The 18161-nt window shown below is 44.8% G+C and overlaps 2 protein-coding genes across 2 annotated transcripts; both read right to left on the reverse strand.

Annotated features, from left to right (window-relative positions):
- Positions 1–3790: 3790 nt before the first annotated feature.
- LOC134185796 (ATP-dependent DNA helicase PIF1-like) lies at positions 3791–6104 on the reverse strand. Its single transcript, XM_062653675.1, has 2 exons — positions 3997–6104; positions 3791–3822 (listed from the first exon to the last, which is right to left on the reverse strand). Exon 1 carries the CDS (start codon positions 6067–6069, stop codon positions 4285–4287), a length of 1785 nt encoding a protein of 594 aa, XP_062509659.1. The 5' UTR covers positions 6070–6104; the 3' UTR covers positions 3791–3822; positions 3997–4284.
- LOC134186049 (uncharacterized) lies at positions 6074–8635 on the reverse strand. The gene is made up of 2 exons (XM_062653956.1): positions 6149–8635; positions 6074–6080 (listed from the first exon to the last, which is right to left on the reverse strand). Exons 1-2 carry the CDS (start codon positions 8416–8418, stop codon positions 6074–6076), a joined length of 2277 nt encoding a protein of 758 aa, XP_062509940.1. The 5' UTR covers positions 8419–8635.
- Positions 8636–18161: the final 9526 nt, after the last annotated feature.

Genomic DNA, 18161 nt, shown 5'->3' on the forward strand with positions numbered 1-18161 from the left:
CAAAACGGATGGTTGCGATTCGGCTGGATTTGCTGAATGTAACCATTAGGACGTGGTCGATCAGCAAAATGACAAAGGCCTTTTGCTTGAAGAAGTGTGTAGGGCCAATGCTACCGGAATTGTCCATGACAAAGACATCAATTTTCTAAACATTTTAGCACGCACCAGAAATGTGTTTTTGCTTTAGTCCATTCTCGAGTGGTAAACTCTTTTTGCCTTGTAAAAATTTGGGGCCTTCTCTCGTAAAGATTGACAAAAAGTTTTTCTCAACTGTCTGGCGTTAGCTTCCACAGAAGCTGCGTCGACCAAAAATTTGCACATGTACGGCACTAAGATCACAAACTGCCAACAGAAGTGAGAGTCTTGTAGTTGCACCCATGATGGTTTGATCTGACCTGTGTTGAAGCACCGACTTGCAACAGCACCCATGCACATGCTATACCGGAAACGATATAGATAGACACAATACATTAATTGGTACTCAATCAGTTGGTGCACGGTTACGGCAAAATTCGTAATAATCAATGGTTTGTTGCATTAGCTACTAACGCAGTAAGGAACTCTCGCGCGACTGCTCCTGTGCGTGCAAACCATAAACAGCAAACAGTAAAGTGAATTCTTACACTCTGGTGTCGATCAACTCAATACGCAAATCCTTGACAGGAAGAGACACTTCGATACACAGATGGTACAGTGTGGAACATCTGTATACGTGGTTACCTAGTTTGCAACACTCACGAGCTGCCAACAGATGTGCACGGGAGTTTACTCATCTAGTTTGATCACGACTGCAATGAACTACAGGCTTAGATGTCCAACGAGGTGCAATACCGGAAACGAGATGCAAAAATCTTACGTAAGCCATTTCCTAAAATCGGTAGTCAAGCGAACTTTGTAGCAAAGTATATTATGTATAGTAAGGCAGACTGTCTAGAGCACTGCGTCGCGTCTGAAATCTCAAGTTGGAAACAGATTGAGATGGGCGAGTATTTGCACCTGGATGTCGGAGGGCTTTCATCACGGCATATTCTAGACAGTGTGAAAAGACACTTTTATATCTATAGTGCAGTGTGTGCTCTCGTGTTCCAATCCGAGTACCTCGTTAGTGACCATATGGTTGTAAACATACCTTTGCTCGCATGCATGCCTAGCAGCCTTTCGATAAGACAGCCCTACATTTGTATAGGGTAACTGACATACAATAATCAAAAATTATTTTATTGCATTTTTAGTTAGTCGTTAACGTCCGTATGTCCAAAAAATTAAAAATTCAATCTTTGAAGCTACATTTGTAAAGATATTGAAGAGAAAGTTGCTTCCGCTTATATATATCCGGTATAGTAGGCGTACCCTATCCGCCGTGACGTTTTACCAGGAACGGAAATGGCTATATGACATAGAGTGTCTAGGCTATACAAATGCCTTAAAAGATAGTACACCTCTCGTTGCCTGCTGGCTGCGGTAACGTGCAAGTGTGGCTTTGATTCGCTTCTCGAATAATGCCAAGATGTGAAAAAATGGCCAGTGCAAGGAAACAAGCGAGAAATCGGTGAGATGGACTAACCACACATTCAGATCCGTATAGTGCGTATTCTCAGTTGGAATGATACTAGGAGGCTTTGGACTTTTAGCCAAGGTAAACGAAGACTGCCTTAAGCCTTTCAAGTTTATGAAGCAGCAAGCTGTGCTGGCGATTTTGTACTAGAAGAAGGAAGCCATTGCAACGTGACGGTGTGAGAAAGTCAACAAATACTGAAAAGAGAAAGACTGAAAGAAAGCGTGAGAAATGAAGGATAAAAAGTCCTGACGCAATGGCAATTGTTGTTGTTGTTATTGTTGTTCAGTGGTGTTGGTAGTGGTGGTGTGTTTCCGATTTATACATAATTGCTGTCTATAGATATATACGTACTGTTTAAGTACTTAAAATGTTCTGGCAAACAGCAGAGTGGTTTTCACACTTTTGTTAGAAATGCTAGCACACACATATATCTTAGAATATCAAGTACTTACAATATTAATAGTAACAAGCTCCAATGCCCGGCTTCGCCCGGGGGACAACACATGCCAGGTGCTTCTCCTTTCCACTTCATAGCGCCGCAGTTGGCACACACATTTGTCATAGAGCCAATACAACACTTAAGTGGAGAAGAGACAGGTCGCTTTTATAGGTAGAAATTATAGCATTAATGACAGACAGACAGGCAGACAGACAGACAGACAAACAGACAGACAGTTGTGATGTCTTCCTCTACCCATATTGTCTACTCCTCTGTATCAACATTGTCATCATGGATTGCACGCATCTTTACCTCGCGTCAGCGCTAGGCGTCTTCTATGGTGGCCATGCACGTTGTGATGTCCATCCATGTTATCCGGGAGACAGAGACAGTGTTCAGTTTTTAGTTTTTTAGTTGTCATTGTAAGGTAGTGTATCGTGCTTTGCTTAATTTGATTTAGCCTGTAATAGTTCTGATTTATGAAAATATAATACCATTGACAGACAGACAGACAGACAGACAGACAGAAAAACAGGTCGCCTTTATAGGTAGAGATTATAGCAGAAAGTATCTAAAAATGCGTTTGATGGTTGGAGAGGCAGAGGGGGTGTAGCCAGGTCACGTACAGTTTGTATAGAAAACCGTTTCCTGTCACTAATTAGCCGTGGTGTAAGTGCTTTTACCGTTTAGTAGCAGCCAGACAGAATTCTCATTCATAGTTATATCCCGTTCAATTGCCGTTTCTAAATCCCGTTGATTTTTGGATTAGCGATTGGGTGAAACCATTTCGACTTGGACGTTGCTGCCGTTGCGAGGAACAGGTGTATCAAACTTGGCATCTATTCGACACGTGTCCAGTTTCAAAAAATCCCGTTGATTGGATTATTGATCCGGTTGAAGCCATTTCGACAGTCCCGTTGCGGAGAACAGGTGTATCGAACCTGGCATCTATAATTTCGACGTGAATTCCGTAACTTGCAAGTCACGTGCAATACTTACCCGGATAATCCGTTCCCCGTATATAACGAATGCCAACTCTCGTCATTTCGACAGTCCCGTTGAACGTCGTCCCTTCGAAGACGTTGCTGGCGTTTCGGGGAACAGGTGCATCAAACACGGCAGCTCTTCGACGGTCGTAGACTGGCAAACGAATGTGGGCGTATTTTTTCAAGACCCGGATATTAGCAAAAATATCTTCGTTTCCCGGCGTCGCCCGCAATAAACGATACGCTCGGCGCGTGCCGTCCGACGTCGAGAACGGGTAGTGTGAATTCGGCGGAGATACGATTCGGCGTTCCGAAAATATTCGCTCGCGAGCGGAAGCGAGCGCGATCGGCGGGAAATGGCGTCGTCGTGGGAGAAGTCAGGAAGATGATCACGGTCTCACTTTCGAGATTAATGAATTCGGCGTGCGCGAGCCAAATTCGGCCGAGATCGGACCCGCCGTCTTCGAGAGACGCTCGTACGTACGGGCACACAGACAGACAGACAGACAGACACCTCTCCTTTATATATATATACAAGCTCCAATGCCCGGCTTCGCCCGGGGGACAACACCCGGGGGACAACACCCGGGTAATAGTTTAATCACACAAATTATTGATTTGCAGACACTGTTTGCTATTAATGACAGACAGACAGTACAGAAAAACACACAAACAGACAGTCAAGTCGCTTTTATAGGTAGAGATTACAGCAGAAAGTATCTAGAAATGCTTTTGATGGTTGGAGAGGCAGAGGGGGTGTAGCCAAGTCACGTACAGTTTGTATAAAGAGATCTTTGTAGATTTCCAAACTCTCTGGTCTAGAGTGTTGGTTATCATCCCTGTGCAAAAAAAAAGTTGCAATCACAGCACAAACCAATTACACTAACTTATGCCCTTGTCAGTGCAACCCAAGCCAGACCACGTGGAGGTCAGGGCATATACTGGCTCAAAAAATTGGTTGAGACATGCTCAACCAGGAGCTCTCGCTCCGGTGGTATTTGAACGTTATGTACCTGCTTGATGTCTTCAGCATAGGTCTCTTTGAGAAATTGATGCATCACCAGCTGCTGCAGCCGCCAAAACGGTCTACTTTGTCCTGTTTGTTGCTGTGTGATACATATTGTCTACCTAACTTTTAGTGCATTATTGTAGTGTTTTGTCTGTTTAGTCGTTAGTCATTAATGTTTATCTAATTGACCTATTAACAGTCAACCTCTTCTAAGCTAACCCTGGTTCAGTCGCTGTTGGCCAGCATCATAGGTGATGTTGGCCATGAATGCCTGCAGTGAATATAAAGATGATCATCTTGTCGACAGCACTTCCTGGTACACTACGTTTTTGGTTTTTCCTTCTTTTGCCAAGAAAGTTAGTCCATGTTTGGAGGCAACTCTAGAAATGCCAACATAAAGCTGTCCATGGCTAAAGGATGGCTCGTGTAGATCTAGCCCTGCCACAGCTAAGGTCTGCCCTTGTGCCTTGTTAATAGTCATAGCAAAGCAGACCTTAACTGGAAACTGAAGTCGTTTGAATTCAAATGGTAGTCCAGTATCACTGGGAATTAGTGGTATCTTTGGCAGATACACGTCCTGGCCTTTATGCGGTCCAGTAGCAATAGTTGCTTCCAGACAGTTGTTCATCATTCTCTTTAGTATAAGACGTGTGCCGTTTGCAATCCCAGGAGCCAGATTTCGAACAACCATTAGAGGAATTCCCACCTTTAGAGCCAGTTTATGAGGAGGCATACCAGCAGGTTCCAGGGAGTTAAGAAACTCCGAGGGATAGTGTACTGCATCATCATCTCTGACCGTATCAATTGATTTATAGATCTTTATCTCTCCAGGAAACAGCTGAAGCATCTCCCAGTTAATATCACGAATGGAGACATTGTGTGGTGCGAGAATAGCTCGTTGCATTAGCCATTCGAAGTCTTGGTAGTGATGTTGCAAGTTTGGGTACACTCGCTCTATCAAGGTCTGAGGAGAGTCGGTAACTGTGCCAAGATCTTCTGGAATGAAGATGGTATGACGTCCTTCAACTACCGGTATATGACCGTTCCCAACTCGCAGCAAGAGACTTGCAAACTCAGCAGCGTTGGCGTCACCGTAGAGATAAGCTCTCATGTTAGTTGTCAAAGAATGTGTTTCTACGTGTTGCCATAAATGTGATGACTTGATGCAGGCATCAATTTCATTGGCACGTGTACCTCCTCGAATGACTGGTAATGTCTGACGAAAGTCCCCAGACAGGACAACTAAGATACCGCCAAATGGTCTTGAGGACTGCCTTAGGTCTTGTAATGTGCGATCTAAAGCCTCAAAAGCTAGTTTGTTAGCCATGGTTGCCTCGTCCCAAAATATAACGGCACATTCCTGTAGGAGTGTAGCCTTTGATGAACCTCGCTTGAGGTTGCACATAGGAAGGTCTGTGGTCATGAGATTAAGCGGTATCTTGAATGTCGAATGTGCTGTCTTCCCATTTGATAGTAGCTGTGCCGCAATGCCACTGCTGGCGACAGCAAGGGCGACAAATCCTCTTGATCTGAGGCGTGCCAGGGAAAGGTTAATCAGGTAGGTTTTACCTGTGCCACCTGGGGCATCAATAAAAATAATCCCTCCTTGCCCATGGTCCACCATATCTGTAATGCGAAGGTCAATGTTGCGTTGGTCAATCGTCAAATTCGTTTCATTTTCGTCTACAAATTGTTGCAGTGCTTCTCTGTCATAAGATTTTTCTCTAAGTAGGTCAACTGTCAGTCTGTCTTCATGTCCCCTGTTTACAGGCGGCAGTCCGTACTCTTCAAGTTTCTGTCCACTCATCTGCTGTACTAATTCCTGTAGTCGAAAGAGACACTCGTTGTACATATCATCACTATAGTCCATGTCAGGCTGTCGAGCTTCCCTCCTACACTGATGCAGTATGTCATCAGTCATATCATTTCGATATGCAGACCATATGGCAAGAGGGTCAGCAACATCACACGTGGTCAATATAACAGCAAACAGAGCACGTAGTGTAGATGCTCCGGCTCGCATGGCTGCCTCTTGCATGGCCATGGCCCAATGCAAGTCTTCTTCCAACAAACCCATGCAGTTACATGCTTCGCGAAAAGTCTGGCACTTTCGTGCATCAATCGTAAGCAAGTCATCAAAAGAGGAAGGTCCCCGCTTATGGTGAAGCAGAAGGCGTAAAAAGAAGCATTCCTGTTGCTTAGGATGCACGGCGTACACTCGACCAATGACCTCACTTTTTTTAAATGAAGTTATTTGACCATCACTGTAAACAGCTGTGCCAAGCCTTCGAGGGTTCCAGGTTTTGGTGCCTGAATGAAATGTAAAGTACTCGGGCACATTTACATAAAGCAAATTTTGAACAAACCTCTGGTCGGGCGTAGCAAGCTGGTCAAGATCTGGACGATACCGAGCGCAGAGATCAAAAAAAGCTGTCAACGTGGTTTTAGGTGGACGTTGAGCAAGAGCAACAGCATTTTGATCATTGTAAACAACCCTCTGCCCATTTAGTAGGTGGACATGAAGGTTTGTCACTGCTGGATGACGATCGTGAATGGTAAAGTTCAGTATTCTCCAGCAAGCTTCACTGCAACTGACGTATCTTGCTGTCTGGTACAGATCTATTTCATCGATAGGTTGGTTTTTTTCTAGCGAAAAAACTGCCATGTCCCTGCCCTTGTTGACATACTTTAGGACATACTTGATAGACTTGACACTTGTACAAAGCTCTACGTTGATATGACAGGCAAACATTCGGCAGAGGTAGGGAGAGTAAGGTACTACCCATCGATTGTCTATACAGACATCGTTACCTTTGATCTTCTTTATTCCTTGATGGCCACAATCATCGGGTTTACGTCGTCGATATAATGGATAACCATCATGGCCGCTCTGAGTATCACTTTTAAACTCTTTCGGGTAACGTTTCGTGCATGCTCCATCTCGCATGCAGGGTGAGTGCTTGTCCATGCGACCGCAAGGACCATGAATCATGTTTGTCATGACTATATCAAACAGCACCTTGTCAGAGTTAGGGTCAGGCAACTCAGCGGAAATAGCGGCATCGATGTCATCAGCATGAATGCTGTGCTCTGCAGTTAACCAAACTAAAATATGAGCATGTGGCAGACCACGTTTCTGCCATTCAATGGAACACAGGTATGCAATAGTCTTGCCGAAGATGCAGTGCTTGGTCAACTGTTTGATGAGTTCCTTTCTTTTTAGGTTAAAGACACGTGCAATTAGGTCTGGACGATGTTGTGCTGTCTGCATGGGCAGCAGTTCATCAGTGATTTCTTTCCAGCCGGGATTGCACGTCATTGTGATAAAAAGAGAAGGCCTACCAAACTTTCTAACATAGCACATGGCATCCTGTGTACGTTCATGCATGTACCGTGGTCCTCCAGTATAGGAGCTAGGTAAGATCACCGTCTTACCGATGTTTGTTGGATCTCCATCACTTGCCAGAAGTGCATCTCTCAACTCACCATATTGTTCAGCTCGAAGTTTTGTTTGCTCTCGCCAAAGGAAGCACAGCCGTTCGGTCTCTATTTTGGCGTACATGTCAACAACATATTGTTGCATCAGTCTCTGACACCGTAGCAAGATGTTAAAGTCTGCACCACCTCGCATCATCAGTCGATACGCATAATGTTTCATCGCAGATACTTTGTACTGGTTTGGGACTGGTTGGTCAGGAAAATAGTATCCATCATCTCCATGTGGAAGTATGAGAGGATACTGCAAAGCATCATAGCTGCGATGAGTTTCAGCTATTCTTGTAAGGCTGCCATCAGACTTACGAAGGACAATGTCTCTCTTTCCATGTTCTTCTGTGACCATAAGCACAGCTACCTCATCACACATTGGAGCATTAAACCGCCCTCTGTGTTCTCTAGGAGGCTTCTTGTCAGCATGAATCACAACCTTGTACTGCTGATCATATTCACGGAGAACGTCTTTGGCTAATTTAAAACTCTGCACATACCTATTGATGGCATGAAGCATGTTTTGTAAACCCTCAATGATATTTATTCTCAAACCAGGAACAATGCCTTGTCTTACTTGTATCTCTCTCTCCACATCACCCAAAAAGTAGATTTGAGCAAATTTGGATTCTTCATTAGGCAAAGGGCACAGGCTTCCAATGAGGTGGTACACTTGACCTTGCACTTTGAAGCAAGGATTCCATCCATGTGTTTCCTTAATTTCATTGCAACCCATTGATGTCATCTGAAAAGCTGAATTGTACTTGCGAATATTTGTAAGGAAATGCCTAGACGTTTCTGAGTCACCTAGAAGCAATGATTTTAGCAAGAGCGGTGGATCTTGCAGAGTTGCCAGTTTCACTTTCCCGCTACTGCAACACATGCCAGGTGCTTCTCCTTTCCACTTCATAGCGCCGCAGTTGACACACACGTTTGTCATAGAGCCAATACAACACGGAAGTGGAGGTTGTGCTGCATCATAGTTCAGAGCTGGTGGAATATTCGGTTGCTGTCGCACTCTTGTTGCAGTATGTCTTTCTCGATCACTGTGAAGTCGTCGCTGTCTAGCTAGCTCATCTTCCGCTGCACGCGCTGCAGCAGTTCTGTTGCAGTGGGCGGCCAATCGTTCTTGTCTGGCTAGCTCATCTTCCGCTGCACGCGCTGCAGCAGTTCTGTTGCAGTCGGCGGCCAATCGCTCGTGTCTGGCTAGCTCATCTTCCGCTGTACGCGCTGCAGCAGTTCTGTTGCAGTCGGCGGCCAATCGCTCGTGTCTGGCTAGCTCATCTTCCGCTGCACGCGCTGCAGCAGTTCTGTTGCAGTCGGCGGCCAATCGTTCTTGTCTGGCTAGCTCATCTTCCGCTGCACGCACTGCAGCAGTTCTGTTGCAGTCGGCGGCCAATCGTTCTTGTCTGGCTAGCTCATCTTCCGCTGCACGCGCTGCAGTAGTTCTGTTGCGGTCGGCGGCCAATCGTTCTTGTCTGGCTACAGTGTGTTCATCTACGCGAGTTCTAGCAGTGGTATCACGATTAATCTGAAGTCGTCGCTGTCTGTCTAACTCGTTTTCGTTCGCGCGAGCCGTAGCGCTTCTGTGTCTGTCGCTGTCTAGTCGCCATTGTCTAGCTGCCTCACCTTGCTCAGCACGCGCTCTCGCCACTCTATCTCTACCGGAGTCCAAACGTTGCCGTCTCGCTACTTCGTCTTCTTCTAAACGTCTCCGTTTTTGACTGGCTGCAGCTGCCGATGAAAAAACTGTCTTTCGTCTCTTCGGAGGCATTGTAAAAACGACGCAAAATGTCGCGTATAGACTTGGAAATCCTATATTGCGCAGCTAGTAGACTGTAATGTTTTGGCGACAGTAGAGTGTAATGTTTTGTCAGTAACCGTTTACTGTCACTAATTAGCCGTGGTGTTAGTTCACTAAAGGCATATCAAGTGCGTTGACATCTGTGACGTTTGCTATTAATTAAGATAACGTAAGGTTATCGGCAGTGCGAAAGATCCTGTACAGACATCGGCACTTCTCTCCGCTGCAGGGAGTGCATACTGTCCGATGTCAGGAACGGGCCGGTAAATTCGGTGTAGATACGTAGTGATTAGTTGAAGTCACGTGCAATACTTACCCGGATAATCCGTTCCCCGTATACAACGAATGCCGACTCGTGTCATTTCGACAGTCCCGCTGAACGTCGTCTGTTCGAAGACGTTGCTGGCGTTTCGGGAAACAGGTGCATCGAACACGGCAGCTCTTCGACGGTCGCAGACTGGCAAACGACTGTGTGCGTATTTTTTCGAGACCCGGATATCTAACGAAGTCACGACGCGTACCGACTGTCGTCATTTCGACGGTCCCGCTGAACGTCGTCTCTTCGAAGACGTTGCTGGCGTTTCGGGGAACAGGTGCATCGAACACGGCAGCTCTTCGACGGTCGCAGACTGGCAAACGACTGTGTGCGTATTTTTTCGAGACCCGGATATCAGCAAGAATATCTTTCTTTTCCCGACGTCGTCGGCAATAGACGACACGCTCGGCGCGTACCGTCCGACGTCGGGAACGGGCAGTCTAAATTCGGTGGAGACACGATGCGCCGTTCCGGAGATATTCGCGCGCGAGCGGAAGCGAGCGCGATCGGCGGGAAACGGCGTCGTCGTGGGAGAAGTCAGGAAGACGACCGCGGTCTGACTTTCGACCTGAATGAATTCGGCGTGCGCGAGCGAAATTCGGCCGAGATCGGACTCGCCGTCTTCGAGAGACGCTCGTACGTACGGGCACACAGACAGACAGACAGACAGACACACAGACACCTCTCCTTTATATATAGAGATATATAGAGATAGATGTTGTTTTACTACTTACCTATTACACTTTGCGCTATCCGATCTCACTTTTACTTCAATTGTACACGCCTCGGCTCTTCTGCTAAAACCGAATGCGATAAACCGGAAGCACATTACGGCGCAATTTCGTTATAGAAATCTCGCTTTCAAAAATGTAAAATTATTCTTCCGGGTATGTACACCTTTAGAACTATCATATACAAATTTATATTAATTTTCGATTTTGCGTGCGTTTACCAATGAATTCCCAACGAATTGAGTCACCCGAACATGCAGTAGCCTTCGGTATACTGGGCTGTACGAGATTACGCTGTCTTCGCATCATTCAGCACACATTCTGCAATTAGCGATGTCGCCATTCTTCTATAGCTGGGGAGACTAGACTGCCAATTGACATCAAATTCAATCAATTGAGACCGACTACATTGATATCAGCCTTATATATGGCAGTGATTCGGATTGCTTGCCCATTGTTATGATTCCGTTTATTGTAGACATTGTTCTGTATTCCATCTATCACTATACTGTTCATCTGCTCATGCAAGTGTCAATTTCAAAATTAATGACGTCATAGACCTTGTTTTGTCGGAAATCTACCACGCACTAAATTTTTTGAGAGTCCAATGGCCCCATGGATCCATAACAACACCGCTAGCTGGACGAACATTGAGATGCAACCAATCGAGTTCAATTTGTTATAATTTGCAGTACGTCTCCCATATTTTGAATCAATAAAACGGTCTTGCTCTCTCAAACACATGCATACACAATACACGAGATTTGCACTCTATCTCAAATAAAAATTATGAATAAAATCAAAAAATCACTGCAAACTATAACAAGTGCGGCGATGATAAAACTTGCGTAAGAATTACTTATAAATGAAGTAACAAGTTATTAATAGATATTAAAACTGCAAATTTGACGCTTTCATTTATAGACACTGTGTTGATAGATGTCCTCTCCATGTGTAGGACTGCCGCTTGCCATTTAATTCTCTTTCTAGCCCGTCTCACTCGAAGCGCTATCGGAAGCGAAGCCAAAGCTACCACCGATGTTGACGTCGACGCTCTGAACGTATGGCGAAGCGAATCGGAATGGAAGTGCAACACGCCACCTGTTCAGAAACGCTACGGCATGGCTCCGTACGTCAGCAGCGATGGCGACCACTTCTTGCTACACGGCGGATCAATAGGACAGGGAGTGAATGTGGACGAGACGTGGGTGTACTCCGTGGAGGCAAACGTTTGGTCTAATGTGACGGACGAGAACATAAAGCCAACCTCCAGACGGTCTCATACAACCGTCACTCTATGCAACAGTGCGATCATTCTGTTCGGAGGCAAGGGCAAGGAGGAGAAAATGTTGAATGAAACTTGGGTATTTGAAATAGATAACATGAAATGGCGACGCCCAGATATAGACAACGTATCGGATCCTGTTCCCCCAATGTTCACGCACGCGGCTGTCGTTGTTAGCTCCCGCAATCGGACGTCGTGTCAGTGCAAGCAGTCCATATTGGTCATTCCCGGACCAAGCGACGGGGTCTTGGATTGGTCGACTGTTTGGGAACTCGTGTGCGTAGAGGACAGGAAGGCATACCGATGGTCTAGAGTCAAAACAAAATGGGAGGCATCTGTTCCTAGAGGTCACCCAGGGTTGGCGACAGGCACAACCTATAGTGAGATAGCAGTTGTCGCTTTAAGCAACAACGGTCTATGGACGTACCAACTCACAAAGCAAACATGGAAGCAAGTGTACGTGCACGACCGTCCACCTTTTTCAAAATCAGCCATTGCTCTTTTCTTTCCGTTTCTACAAAGCTATGTGGTGATTATGGACAGATTCTATTTTAGATACAATATCGCAAGTGGCAAAGTAAGTAAGGAAGTAGGTATCGGCCAGAATTCCGTTACCTTTCGCGGTGGGACTGCAGCGGTGTTTGGTTCCTACGCCATTGTTTACAGAGGCGCTATCAGGGCTTGTCGTCAGCTGATGATAAATTTGACGAGAGAGTGTGACAGGTGGTTAGCGTATAAATTGCCGGATTCGCTCCTGACACCCATATTTGGATATCAACTAGTTTTGGGAGTATGGAAAAACAATTTCTACGTTATCGGTTCGCCTAACGACGAGAATAGGCGCTTCGGTGATCCTAAGGGGACACTCTGGAAACTGAATCTTGAGACACGGCAGTGGTTTCAGCTCCACAAAAGGGTTAGTCGCCATTCAGGCCAAATCACGAAAGACAACACTACAAACAGCGTCTTCCTTCATAACTGCGCGTGCTTCCTCTGCTACAGATATCGCTTTCCGAATAAGCTGAACGCCTACTATCCTAATGCAGACCGATGGAAAGTTTTCGAAATCAATGAAGCGCCTCCAATAAGACGTGGACATTCATTTGTTGCTATCAATTCTAGCGCTATTCTTTTGTTTAGTGGGTTCAAAACATTTTACCCGTTAAAGCCACCAGAGCCTCGTGATGATTTATGGATATTGTCTTTTATAGAAGAGGTTCCGCGATGGTATCCAATATACTCTTCGACTCGAACAACAAACGTCTATCCACGTGTCAGACCAACACCAAGAGCCATGCATGCTGCCGCGGTTATCGACCATCATCTATTCATTTACGGAGGCGTCAACGGCAACTTTTCGGCTTTAACAGATATGTGGTCTTTTAACACGACTGCTCATCGCTGGACGCGAATAGAACAGATTACTCGTACTCCCCTGTTTTTGAACCAACATTGGAAGATGTCAGCAGTCACATACGGGCATCATATGCTCGTCACAGCTGGATGCACTAACATATGGAATAGAGACGAAGATTACTGTGGCGGAGTGGAACAACAGTCAACCTGGATGTATGATCCCTACATCAATAGATGGATTTTACTGTCAACAACTAAGTCACTGAGCAACTTGTTTGTTGCATTAAACGACTACAATTATCAGAATAATCTTCATCTATACAAGGGAAGACTATTAATTTTAGAAAATAGAGTTGTAACTAAGCTGTATTTCGACGTACTAGCGTGTCCACTTGGTCTCGCCTCTCCAAACATGTATTTTACAAACTGTGACACTTGCCCTCTTGGTACATATGCAGAGAGAAATAGAAAAGAGTGCGTCCGATGCCCGCTTGGACTGACCACAAAGTCAATCGGTTCATTTGATGTCAACAATTGTAGTCGATGTGTTGATGATTATTGCCGCCATGGCGACTGTATCTTGACTGTTATAGCAGGAAAACCAACGCCCGGTTGTCGATGTCACTTTGGATTTACGGGCACACGTTGCCATATTCCCACTTATATAATATTGTTTCTGATGTTAATTCTTGTTGGCACACTGATTTGTCTGTTTGCTGTATTTTGCATCAACAAGTGGAGATACAAAAAGATACGAGAAGGGCAGTTACAACGACACGTCGAAGAGCTAACCAGCGTTTGGCAAATTAGACACAACGAGCTGCAACTGTTGGACAGAATAGGAGAAGGCGGATTTGGCAAAGTGCACAAGGCTGTTTACAGAGAAACAGAAGTTGCCGTCAAACTGTTGAAAGATGTTGAACCAGACCATCAACTGATCAAAGAATTTGAGAGAGAAATACTCTTCATGCAAACGGTGCGTCACCCAAATATCGTCATGTTTATCGGAGCCGGTCTGATGGACGACGGCTCACGGTTCTTCGTGACCGAGTTCATGCACCGTGGATCTCTACGGGACGTGTTGGAGACCAACAAAGCCGATGGCATAAGTTTCATCACTCAAATTGAATTTGCTATCGATGCAGCCAAAGGCATGGAGTTCCTCCATAGTCTTACGCCTGTCAGAATTCACAGAGATTTGAAAAGTCCGAACTTTCTCGTTAGTAAAGCATGGACGGTTAGAGTTTCTGACTTTGGACTGGGACGGCAGATACTATCGGAGAAAGCACACAGAAAGCGAAATAAGAGTATTGCTACACCACTGCTTGAAGACTACGTCGGTAGCACTTGTACGACGAGGGTTGGAACGGTTGCATGGAGAGCTCCAGAACTGTCAACGTCCAAGAGATATGGGACTTCCGTTGACGTTTACAGGTTGACACTTTGAAAGGACATGCATTATCAGCTATAATAGTGTAATCATGATTAACGTATCTGTATTTTTAGCTTTGGCATCGTTCTCTGGGAGCTGCAAACTTGTGACTTACCATTCTCTCACTACGGTTTCAATTATGAAGTCGAAGACGCCGTGCTTTCAGGAGAGCGACCTGCTATCCCTGGCCAGTGTAATAACGATTTCAGGCAACTCATCACCGATTGCTGGCATCCCAATCCAACTCACCGACCCGCTTTTCCTGAAATACTGAGTCGACTGAACAGAATATACGGCACCAGCTATGCAATGGAGACACAGACCTGAGAACAATCATCATTGTGGGCAATGCGTTGTTGGCAATGCATTGTGGACAGGGCAATGTATTGCCGTAATTGTATGCTAGCTAGTTGAGTACTAAATGTTTAAAAGTCCCGTTTCTTATTCAATTAATTGAAACTCGAGAAAAAATTGACTAGCTGATCAAATTTTGTTTGATACCTAGCGATGTGAAAGTGATGTAATAGTTTCGGTTTTGTAAAAATTGTGTAACAATTATGAGCTCAAAACCAATGCAACGTCGCAATAGAAATCATTTGACGTAAACTGCTGTCTAACAAATTTCACTAAATTGTTTGGCTACATTCGTTTATTGCACACGAAGCATCTAGACACATTAAATTTGTCATGCCTTTGTTACAAGATCGAAGATCTTGGAGCATCATCGCCTGCCAATCTATTCTCTTCACAGTGGCGTTTGCTCAAAAATTTACCAGAAACGACAGCAGTGCTACTACCGATGTCGATGTGTAGGAATGTTGAATATGTGGCAGAGCAATGCGATGTGGACCAGCAACACGTCGCCGTTAGAGACATGCAGACTTCGCCATGGCGCCGTTCAAACGCCACTTAGACGGTAGTCACCGCATTGTGCTACACGTGGGATCAATGGAAGAAGTACGGTATTCCGACGACACGTGGGTCTACTCCGTAGAGACAAATTTCTGGTCTAACGTGACAGACAGAGACCCAAAGCCATTGGCCAGGCGGTCTCACGCAATGGTCACTATAAGCAACAACATAATTATTTTGTTTGGAGGCAACGATAATTATGAGCGCTCAAATGATACCCGGCTGTTTAAAACAGATACCTTAAAACGGAGACGACTACGTACAGTTAAGCGCAATTAAGCCCCTAATATCATCCTGCTCATTCTATGTTCATATGCACACGCGGCTGTGGCTATACATTCGCGCAGTCAGGCATTGTGACAGTGCAAGCAATCCGTCGTGGTCATTCCAGGACAACGCTTCACATTGTTCAACAGTGTGGAAACTGGTTTGAGCAGACGACAATGATGTACAGCAATGGTCTGAAGAAAACAAAAGACATAAGCTCCCATTAGTTGGCGACAAATACCGGAAAAAATAAAATTGGCGTAATTGTTTCCAGCGAAAACGGTGTATGAACCTACAAACTAGAATAGAAATTTGGAAAAAGGTACGCATGCAGTCATATATATATATATATATATATATATATATATATATATATATATATATATATATACTAGCTAGATGTAGTTTAGATGGCACTGCTAGTCCCCTATGGGACCTATAATATAATATATATGTATAATATAAAAAAAAAAATAAAAATAAAAAAAAAAAAATATATATATATATATATATATATCAGCCAAAGATACAGCAATCGCTGTCTGTTTTTCGTCTCTGCGAAGGTACTTGATCATTAATTAACTTTGCTATACAAAATACAACATTACAAGTGGCATTCTAAAAGAAGAAAGTGTCGGACAGACTTCAGTTTCTACACACGGGGTTGGCACCTAAGCCATTGTTTACAGAGGCACCGTGGAAGCTTGTTGTCGGTCAATGCGGTATTTGGCACAAAATGGTGACGAAGGATTATTACGTTAAGGTACAGATTACCTGATTCACTCCTGACACCCTCGCCTTTGGATACCATTTAGTTGCAGGACAATGAAAAACAATACGTCTTGGTCACGCACACCCAATGAATTTGACCATTTCCCTTTCACTAACAAAACACATTTTGAAAATTGAAACTTGTGCAAGTGCAGTGGTTTCAGTTAGACAAGGGTAATACTCCTACAGCCACCAGCATGTTTACAAACAGCGTCTTTTTCCGGAGTGTGCTTGATTTCTCTCCTTTATCGACGTCGATTTTCGAAAGAAATACAATTATATTTCCCTAATGTGAACACATGGAAGACTAACTCCATTGGAAGTGGCTCCTTTAAGAAGGTTCAATTCCTTCGTTGCTTTCAATTCGACTGCTACCGCCCACTGTTCGGTGGATCTAAAAAGGGGCTAAGGTTTGACAACGCTGATATCGAAACCGTTTGGTGATCTGTCGATGTTGTCATTCGGAGCAGGAAAGGGGATCAGTTAAACCCCCCCCCCAAGTACAAATGATTCTTGTCTGCGTGTCAGACTAAATCCAGACCTCTATTTTATGCTGTCGCTGTTATGGACAAACTATTATACAGAGGCACTGGTAATAACTCTTTGCTCTTAATATATATATATATATATATATATATATATATATATATATATATATATATATATATACAGCCTGTTTGTGCGAGTGCGTGTGTGCCTGCGTGCGTGCGTGCGTGTGTGTGTGTGTGTGTGTGTGTGTGTGTGTGTGTGTGTGTGTGTGTGTGTGTGTGTGTGTGTGTGTGTGTGTGTGTGTGTGTGTGTGTGACTTAACGAGTGTCACCCCATGCCACGACCGACCACAGTCCGGCACAGTTCATGTTCGGCCGCAATCCAAGAACTAGACTGGATCTACTGAAACTGGACGTGCGAAAAGTAGTGAACCAGAAAAAGTTACAAGATTCTACAAAGAACTATCACCTTACACCATCGGCGAAATTGTTATGACTCGCAATTACCGACCCGGACAAAAGTGGATGCGAGGGACGATCGTCGAAAATACCGTGGACTGATGTCGTACAAATAGTGATGAGTAGCGACGGTACGATATGGCCAAGAAACGCCGATCAACTGAGAGCCAGACGCTAAGCTTGTTGAATCCGTCATTGGAAGGCATAGGAAATCATCGACCACCACCACCACTAACAGTTCAGACAATTTCTCTGAGGCTCCGCCCACGAGCACCAACTCAGAACCAGTCATCGCACATCTTCTGCAGTTGGACCTTGCCGTCCAGACCGTTAGTATACATTTCTACAGTACAGTTGTCAGATGTGAATTACACCAGTAAGAGAGATCTCACGCTTATAACGACCGGTCTAAAAGAATGTGTAGTACATTTGTCAGAAGTCGCACAATGGAATTCAAACCAAGAGATAATGCAATTAGCAAGTGCCGAACACGAGCAGTCCCAACACTATATAACACCAAACCAGAATACTGACCATGTCTATACTACTACAATGCCACAATGATTACTTTATCTATCTATACATTGCTTAATAATTGGCTAAAATCCTTGACACCTATGCCTCTAACAGACTCGAATTACGGAAGACCCGTATGAGTTACAAATCAAACGTGGTCGATCCCGTATCCGTTGTCAGCGTGTCATCATTAATGGCGCTGTCGTTCTCGTCTAGAAAGTCGAAGTCTTCGTCGGTGAGGCATTCTTCGACATGCGAACGTCGAAAGCCGTCGACGCCCGCCAAAACTCGCGGTCTCGCATCGAACTCGACGCTTGCGTCGTCAAGATCGACGTCGTCGGTCACA

This window comes from Corticium candelabrum, chromosome 10 (assembly GCF_963422355.1).
Source record: "Corticium candelabrum chromosome 10, ooCorCand1.1, whole genome shotgun sequence".
In the NCBI taxonomy this organism is placed as follows: domain Eukaryota; kingdom Metazoa; phylum Porifera; class Homoscleromorpha; order Homosclerophorida; family Plakinidae; genus Corticium; species Corticium candelabrum.

What these genes read in the sequence shown, in the direction of transcription:
- LOC134186049 (XM_062653956.1), bottom strand. Translation starts at nt 8,418, where the DNA reads ATGACAAACGTGTGTGTCAACTGCGGCGCTATGAAGTGGAAAGGAGAA.
- LOC134185796 (XM_062653675.1), bottom strand. Translation starts at nt 6,069, where the DNA reads ATGGGTTTGTTGGAAGAAGACTTGCATTGGGCCATGGCCATGCAAGAG.